This window comes from Cryptomeria japonica, chromosome 8 (genome assembly GCF_030272615.1).
Source record: "Cryptomeria japonica chromosome 8, Sugi_1.0, whole genome shotgun sequence".
NCBI lineage: Eukaryota > Viridiplantae > Streptophyta > Pinopsida > Cupressales > Cupressaceae > Cryptomeria > Cryptomeria japonica.
Window position 1 is genome coordinate 590278064 of NC_081412.1, and position 9684 is coordinate 590287747.

Consider the following 9684-nt stretch of genomic DNA (forward strand, 5'->3'; position numbering starts at 1 on the left):
GAACTTGTTGGCTCCTGGTTTTCATATTGTAGGGACATTCCTTTGTCAAATGTCCCGCAATCTGACAAATGTTGCATAAAGCCTTCTTGGGGCAGGACCCCTTGGTGTGTCTATCACTCCTACAATCGGTACACCACACGTCATTTTCTTCAGTCTTACTTGTACTCCCCTTCATGGCTTTGAATTCTTTCAGCATTCATTCCATGTTCTTTTGGAGAGCGTGCACCTTTTTACCCGATTCGCCACTGCTGCTGCTTTTCCCCTCAAAATCTTCATCATCGTTAGATGAATATTTATTACTTTTCTTCTTCTTTGATGTTTTGTATTCGCTCTCTAGGTCCATCGCCCTATTATAGGCGTCGTCATATGACGTCGAGGGTACAATTTTCATCTTTTTTCGTAGGGAGGATTTCAATCCTTCAACGAACCATCGTTTCTTCAATCCTTCTGCTGGTTGGCTTTCCATTTTACCCAGCAATTCCTTCAACCTCCTGTTGTATGCCCGTACTGTCTCCTTGGTACCTTGTTTGGTACTGTATATCTCCGTTACAATTTCATTGTCATCACAGAGCAATCAAAACTCCTCTGTGAATTCCTTCTGTAGATTGGCCCACGTGGCCACTTTTTGCTTGTCCACATCGGAGTACCAATCTATGGCAACTCCACGTAACGTGGCTAGGAATTGCTATACCCAGTCATCCTGGTTTGTCACTCCGTTGGCGGACCAAATGGTTTCACATGTACGGCAGTGCCGTAAAGGGTCTTCCTTGCTGTCCCCTGTGAACTTTGGCAATTTTTGTTTACTCGCCATCCCGGGTCATCTTCCTGGGGGCGGTTGTGCCTGTGTTTGTGACCTTGCGCTGCTTCCTCCGGTGGCGTTGGTGGTGTGTCCTGCATGGGTGACTAGAGGTACGGTGTTTTGCCTGTCGTGTATGGCACCTACACCCGTACGGTTGCCCTCCCCTTCACTCTCACCCACGCCCACTCCTGGTTCCCGTTGGTGATCTTCACTCCGTGGTGTAAGGGATAAGTTTCTAAACTGATCCCGAGTCTCCTCGACTAGATTTCGCCGTAACCTTGTTTCTTCCAGAAACTCTTCGTGGCTCTGCGTCCTATGATGATCTGGCGACGCGTAGAAATTTCCGTTGGCTTCTGCACCCTCCGTGACACCTCCTTGGTTCCCCTCGAGCCCCCCTTTGGCAGGTCGTCCTTCGGCAAGTTGCCTCAGCCTCCGTCTACGTTCTACACGTTGCTCCAGAATCAAGGCCCTCTGCGCGGCCTCCCACTCGTCCGTTTCTACTTTCTTATTTCTATCTTTATTCAAAAGGTTGGGCATTAATTGCCATACATTTCCATACTTCGCAATACATAAACAAAATTACGTCTTTATTAATTTATTTGTCGGATACAATCTTGTGTTGATGACACTTTTATTTAAATATATAAAGTTCAAGTTTCAATTCCCTCCTGGCCTGGCGTCATCCCGTTCCGCTTCCCGTCAGTTGTTGTCTTCGTACTGTTGCAGGATTTGTTGGCGTCGCTCTTCTTGGGCAGTCTCCTCCAGGCGAGCTTGTTGTGCTAGCGATGCTTGTGCAAGTAACCGGGGAAGATGGTTCATCAGCCAATTTACTGTCCGGCTCACCTCCAACGCTATCCACACGGCACTAGGTGGGATTTCCGCCTCCGCCACCTCTCGTCGGACGTAGGTCTAGATGGCTACCTAGAGCAAAATTGAAAATTCTCTTGTTGCCGTATCTTCTCCTGTGTAAAGTTTTGTTCGCACGTCGTCGGCCTCTGGGTTTATTTCACCAACGGGTAGGCCCATCGTGTCCGCGCGCCATCCGCGTCTTCCGTTCCCGAGTACGTCTAGGCAACGGAGCCAAATGTTTACCCTCTCGGGTGAATACTTAAAGCATAAAGTACATAATGCAGAATAATGCCATAGATATCAAACAAGTATCAGATATGTTATTCCATTCATAATTTCGTGTGTTGCAAGTTACATTCTGAAGTATATAAAGATACCGAGGGGATGCGAGTGCCAACCGTCGCACCGCAACTACCACCCCTCGGCTGCCAACTAACAAACCCGATTACAACTTAATTAACTAGTCGTATTCCCATATACAATAATGCGGCTAACAGTGACATCACCATCAATCAGATCAGATCAGAACTGTTATTAAGTTACGGGCAGTAACATCCTTGTTCTTGGTGGTATGCATGGGGATGTGCTTAATATATGAAGCTTGATAATGTTCTTATGCAGAATTTGATAGTAATGTTAATATAGACTGAAATATGTATGACAGTCATACCTAATTACATATTTATTCATAATACATTAGAAGTTAGTGTACTCATAGCCCAATTACTTAATCAATTCTAATTTTTCCCTAAGAAGAGGCGTGGTGTTGTTAGGGAGAGGCGGAGTAAATCCATCCCAAAAATAGATGAGCCCCAAGGGTGAATGGACTAATGATCCTAAAATCTAGGCTACATTATGAGCCCCAAGGGTGAATGGATTGATGTTCCTGAAATCTGGGCTGCATTATGGAGGTGGTGTCATTGTGTCCTAGACAAGTAAACCCCATCCAAGGTTGAGAATTAGAAGGGATTAGGATTGTAGTATGAGCAACCATAGTTATTGAATATGTAATTAATGTAGCATAATAAGTAGTAATGAATGTTGCTCCTTAGGAATTGGCAGCCTCTTAATAGGGGAAATTACAAATGGTATCAATGCTTTGATCCTGCCATCCTGCAGGGTAAACATGAATCAATGAATCATTCTAGTCAATAAGAAGGAATCCAACAATACATGTGTTTGCGTGTATGCTCCGTGTATGCATATATCCTTGTGTATGCTCCATGTTTGGTCCATGCCTGATATGTTTCCAGCATGTTTATTCCATGTGTGTTTCCAAGCCATTTTATATTGGAAGTCATTTTGAACACTCCATGATCATTGCTCGAGGACAAGCAATCTTTAGTGGGGTGGACTGTAATGTCCCCACTTTGAAATAGAAATTAATAATAAATAATAACAATAAAATTATACAAAACGAACAAAAATAAAATTTAAATTAAATTATAGAAGAATATAATTAAATATAATTAAAATTTATTTAAGTTAATGAATGGTCAAAAGACATGGAAGGAATAGTTTTGACTCCCTCAAACATGAGATATAAAAGGGAGAAGAGAAACTCATTTGAAGGGGGATAATTTGGAAATCAGAAATGCAAATCTGATTTAAATAAGAAGTGCAGATCTGATTGTGAAAGGTTGTGTCCCTTTCAAAAGGCAGAAATAATGAAGAGTTGTACCCTTTCAAAGGGTGCTAATGGTGAAAGGGTGTGTCTCTTGCCAAAGGGCATACATGATGAAGAGGTGTGACCTCTCCCTCACATTGAGAGATATAAAGGAAAGGAATCAAAGCATCCAGTGACATCACCATCAATCAGATCAGATTAGAACTGTTATTAAGTTACAGGCAGTAACATCCTTGTTCTTGGTGGTATGCTTGGGGATGTGCTTAATATATGAAGCCTGATAATGTTCTTATGCAGAATTTAATAGATATGTTAAAATAGACTGCAATATGTATGATAGACATACCTAACTACATATTTATTCATAATACATTAGAAGTTAGTGTACTCATAGCCCAATTACTCAATCAATTCTAAATCTTCCCTAAGGAGAGGCATGGTGTTGTTAGGGAGAGGCGGAGTAAATCCATCCCAAAAATAGATGAGCCCCAAGGGTCAATGGACTGATGATCCTGAAATCTGGGCTGCATTATGAGCCCCAAGGGTGAATGGACTGATGTTCCTGAAATCTGGGCTGCATTATGGAGGTGGTGTCATCGTGCCCTAGACAAGCAAATCCCCATCCAGGGTTGAGAATTAGAAGGGATTAAAATTAGAGCTTGAATAAGGACAATATCAGTTGCACTATGAGCAATCATAGTTATTTAATACGTAATTAATGTAGCATAATAAGCAGTAATGTATGTTGCTCCTTAGGAATTGGCAGCCTCTTAATAGGGGACATTACATCCTATTATGTTTGTGGGAACTATGCTCACAAAATTCCTGCCTAATGCATATGATGCAGGAATCCTATTATGTTTGTGGGAACTATGCTCACAAAATTCCTGCTTCATACATATGATGCAGGACCATCCTCGGTTGACCCCAATTGGCATTAAAAAAATAATTATTAATAAAATTTTACTTGATCTTCAAGTCATCTTCTTTCTGTTATAGTATTTCCCATGATTGCAGAAGAACATTTACCATCATGTTTGGAATGCAGGAATCCTATTATGTTTGTGGGAACTATGCTCACAAAATTCCTGCTTCATACGTATGATGCAGGACCATCCTCGGTTGACTCCAATTGGCATTAAAAAAAATATTAATAAGATTTTACTTGATCTTCAGTTCATCTTCTTTCTGTTATAGTATTTCCCACGATCGCAGAAGAACATTTACCATCATGTTTGGAATCCTATGTGCCCATTTAATTCCCTCAATTGTGACCCAGCTCACCTTCATTTTTTGCGGGAGGAAACATCTGCATTTGATAAAAAGAAAACAGAATGTTCTTTATTGATTAATTTGAAAAGAATAAATTTGGGAGGAAAGGCACTTTGAATCTGCGTGTGATAGGGAGGCAAGACAGACCACACGAAAACAAAGAAAGGACAGAAAGACCTGAGAGAGGAAAAAAATTAACAGCAGGCGGGTCTTGTATTATGCACTGAGCAGCCTGAAGGCATGGGAAAGGGAATTCGAGATTTTTTAAAATTAAAAAATAAAAAAAATATTCTCTTCAAATAGAAAACTGATCTTCTGTGTTTTCTTTATGTACTCCTCTTTGTCTGCTACGTGTAACTCTAATTCCATATTATCAGTTTGAAGAGCAAAGCTAGCATAACACAAGCAAAAGGAATTCCAGCATCATCTATGTTTCTGTTTGGTACTAAAAAGGATTATTATTCCTTGGATGTGGTGCTGTTATATCATTCTTTTGACTGTTACGTTCGATTTCTTTATAAACAAAAGTTTGGTTCAGTCTGCTGGAGACGGGAGAGACTGTATGTGATGTGTTTTATCCTGGGAAAAAAAATGCTGTGATTATAATTCCGCAGGCTGCAGTTTCCATGTATGGTGGAGTAAAAAGAATGGAGCTTGATGTGTTACTTTTCTTGGGAGAATTTACCTAGGCTGCAAGAATTATGCAGTCCTTAATTGGAACCTATTACTGACTGTATAAAAAAAAATCTTAATTCTTTAAAGAATCTTCCAAATACGGCGTTCCTTCATATTTTACTTCTCTAACAACTATAAGCTGGCACAGAAGAAAGACCAAACCTATGGCCCTCAGAGACTGGCATCGTTTATTTATTCATAAGGAACACACTATCAAACGTGGAACACCTTAAAGTTTGAATGCCATATTTGAGGGGTTTCTCTTACCAGAAATATGCTATGGCTTCCACCTAACCTTGTTTGGGCGTAGCTTACGTTAACCCGATTGTTTTAATACAGAAACACTCTCTCATACGCCATGACAATCAGTCCACCTTGCCACTAGACCATAAGTAGTTGCACGTGTTTCTCAAATACTTATTATACTTTTCAAGTACATCTTTTGATAAATGGTATAATTTAAAACATGAATCAAAGTACTGACAACAAGGTATAACAAGTTATTTTGTCTGGTTCAAAGTATGAGGAAGTGAGTGTTGAGTGTTGAGTGTTGAGCTACAACTTATCAGTTAGGACTCACATTTAGGACCCTTCATTTGTTGCTGGAGTGTTCTACCAATTGAACTACTGGCCCAGCCCATTGTTGCTCTGTGTGTGGCTTATTTCCAACACTTCCCTTAAGCCACACTGCAGGTGCTTGGGGCTCCTAGTCAGGCTCTGATACCACATGTTGAGGTACAGCTCATATGCACCAGCTAGGAATCAAATCTAAGACCTTCCATTTGCTGCTTGAGTGCTCTATCAATTGAGCTACTGGTCCTTCCTTAGCCATCCATCATTAGTCTGAGTGTGGCTTATTTCCAACACTAAGTAAGTTACATGCTATCTCATACCACGGAATATATTTCCTATTTACTTTCCAAACAAACCCAAAAGAACATTAGTTATGCTAATCAATATGATCCTCCAGAATATTGATTAAGCTTGTAAGGATAGCCAATAAACCAATACCACTGACATCTGAATGTACCTATGGATGAAAGACAATGGCAAAAATTGTTCAGCCTCCTGCTAGGTTGTTACCATTCATCCTAATATCCCAACACGGAATTGGTAGAGCGGCTCAATTGTATGAACTAGATTCTGGGTGACAATACTAGCATGTCTTAAAATTTTCAACATGGTATCAAAGCTGGAAGGAGTTAGAAATGGCAATCCAGAGAAAACCTAAAAGCAACTTGTGAAATAGGCAAGCGAATCGGTGGCAAAGCAGTAGCTGTCCAAAATTTTGACATGGACCAGAAATGATTCTATAATTTATCACCAAAATGCGAAAAACAAGTATCAAACAATGGGACTGATACCCACCATCACAGAAGCTTTACTTTGGCAAAAGAAAAGAACATGGGCATTAATTTAACTCTATGGGTAAAGTCTTACAAAGGTGATACTCTACATCATGAGCAGCCAATGACCAATATGTTAGATTCTACACGAACTGCCACAATTATGGTTAAAAACAGTCTCAATTCTCTACGATTACTCCAATAACCCAGAAAGTCCCGTGATACATTCGTTTTCAGTGGACAAGTATCTGAAAATCAAAGCACTAGGGTCTAATTCTCAAAAATAACAGCTATATTATTCTTACCTGGGAGTTATTTTCGGTAAGCTCTGTCTCCATTTCTGAGGTTGTAGATTGCAGCCGATATACCGAACTGCAAAAAATGAATTGAATTCTGGCCATACACAGCTCTGTATGAGAGAATAATTTCGACCCATTATTTTAGAGAGAAAGCTCCCTGATTTGTGTTGGTAAGCTTGGGTCACTATCATTTTATGAGTGTCGTTTACTGGTGAATTTCTGTCGATAACAGAAGCCATAGCAGTGTTGTCAAGATCATGAAGGGACCCTGCTACAGAGAATAATCAAAAAATGACACAGGAGAATATTTCTTTCTTATTAGCACCTGCATAATGTAGGGAGTTCACGAGTTCACTATCTGAAAGTGATTTCTTATTAAGGAGAATATTTTAAAAGTGTTTTCTTATTAAGGAGAATATTAAAATCATTTTTGAGTAAAATAATATTTTTAAATTATGAAAATATATTAAAAATTTAATTACTTGGCGGCTGATCGACTTATTCGGTATGTTTGGAACAATTGTGCCAATAGTCACCTAATATCATATGCTTTGGGTTTTAGTTCATATAAGACTGTTATATGATAATAGAAAGCTATCAAGTCAAAACAAATGCAAGCGGACTATACCTCTATATGAAATTGATGGAGATATGAAAACCACACAAACAAATAGTAGTGGTTGTATGATGAATGTTTGAGGCTACAAAAATTCCAAAGCTACTTTCATTAAAAAGTATGGAATTACATCCTAACACTTAGATTTTATATATAAACAAAGTGTAAGAGGCTTACAAGGTAAAGAACAATATATGTCTATTACAAGAAATCGTGTTCATTTATATTGATAAGATCTTATTTGGCATGTTCCATTGAGATGAATCATATAAAGTACCCTATTCACTTATATCACTTTTAACAATAGAATAGTCAACATTAATTTTACACATCGTTATTCAAAAATTATAATAATTATCCTACTTTTAATAACCATAATTTACTTTTAATCATAAAATTGAATGATTTGAAAATCTTATATAAGTCTTACAAATAAATAATTTAATTTTAAATAATAAAAACTCATAATAGACAAGAGTTGCCCACTTCAATTTAATTTATATTTTAAATCCAATTAATAATCTATCAATCACAATCAATCCATTAATACATCACATATAACTGATAAAAACATCATTTTCATTGTATTATTTAGGTTGCCTAGAGTTTTTTCCAACATGTCAGTCAACCAAAATTCTTACAAAATACCAAAATGTCTTTTTAACTTGCAAAAGTGTATAGTCGGTGAAGACGTCTTGAAAATGCTTGCTTAGGCTCAATTTGTTTGTTTGTATACATATTTATTTATTTATTTATATGCTCCAAAGTATTGACCTTGACCAAAGTTATCTACAATAAGGGAATTCTATCGAGCGTATTAAAACCAAGGAATCAAATATTGCAGCAAATTTTGGACGATTGCTCACAATCATAGCCTCACACTAAATAACTTGTCAGTTAAATTTTGTTTTATTGAACATCAATGTGGAAATTTGATCAAAAGTAATGGTATTTTTAATAGAGGTAATTAAGAATGCAAGTATTAAATATCATGTATTTTAATCGAAAAATAAAACCTTAGTTGAATCTTAAACTGGAATTAGAAAGTAGACAATAAATAAAGCATTTCAAAAAATAGATTTATCAACAAGAGACGCAAATCATCAAGTTCTTGTCAATAGTGTGATTAGTTTAGAGTAGATAAAAGTAGAGATGAAGAGAGAGGGGGAGAGAAGATGGAGAGAAATTGAAATATGTATTATAATTAAATGAAGGGATAGGTGTACATAGTCTTAGAATTGGATAGATGATGTAGGTGTTGATTGAATATTTTGTCATCATTGAAAGATTAATTATCTTAGTTTGATGAATGTTTCAAACTCTAAATTGATAAAGAGAATGATGTAGATAGATCTTGAGCTCCATGAGTTTGATCTTGATTATCATGAACTTCATGTGATGCACAAAATTGATCTATGTTTTGTAGTAATGGACTAATAGAATGTAATCACGAAAAGTGTCTCACCATTGTCGTATAGATATATGCATATGTTAAGGTGGTGTCTACAAACATTGATTAGGTAAGTGAACAAGTTCTCCTAGGTCAAACCCTTTAGTGGATTAAATTAATGACAACAAGAAATATTAAAGACAACATTTGCAACCATGCAGATGTCCTATGCAGTGATTCTACATTTTGTATTATTTTAATACTTTAGAATTTAATTGTTTTTTAATTATTACCCTTTTGAGCATGATGATTATTGGTACATATAAAATTAAATACACGTTGAATTTTATTATATATCATGACATCACAACATAGTGTATGAAAAATGTATTAGACTGCTTCATGTAATGATTAATATAAAGGATTGAAGAAGTCTAAATCTAAATATAAATTTGGAGTTTTAAGATTTAGATACAATTCTATACTTTTTAAGATTGATTCTTATCAATCTTGAATTATATGAAAATGATCTATACAAATAAAATACTAATTTGGAAATACAAAACAAATTTATAAAAAATGGATTCAAATAAAGATAAATAAATATAAATCAAAATCAAAATGTGAATTAAACTCAATACGAAAATATATCATTTATCAATATATTATTACATGAAGACATCTTCAAAGAAATATACACAAAATTAAATAAAAATTTACATTTTTTTTTTAATTTCAGCTTTACACTTATATTTTATTAAAATTTTAAAAACCAAGCAAGAGTCACTTGCGTGTAAGCCCCAAAGATCAT

The 9684-nt window shown here is 36.6% G+C and overlaps 1 protein-coding gene across 4 annotated transcripts in view; it reads right to left on the reverse strand.

The window, feature by feature from the left end:
* Window positions 1-7200, reverse strand: part of LOC131029918 (protein NRT1/ PTR FAMILY 8.1) — a 139362-nt gene extending 132162 nt beyond the window's left edge. For 3 of the 4 annotated variants that reach the window (XM_057960597.2, XM_057960598.2, XM_057960599.2), the window contains exon 1: window positions 6874-7199. In XM_057960597.2, coding sequence (XP_057816580.2) covers window positions 6874-6969 — 96 coding nt within the window. In that variant the 5' untranslated portion in view covers window positions 6970-7199. Of the gene's footprint in view, window positions 1-6873 lie in introns of all 4 variants that reach the window. The other variant, XM_059209858.1, reaches the window with a different exon arrangement.
* Between the last annotated feature and the right edge of the window lie 2484 nt (window positions 7201-9684).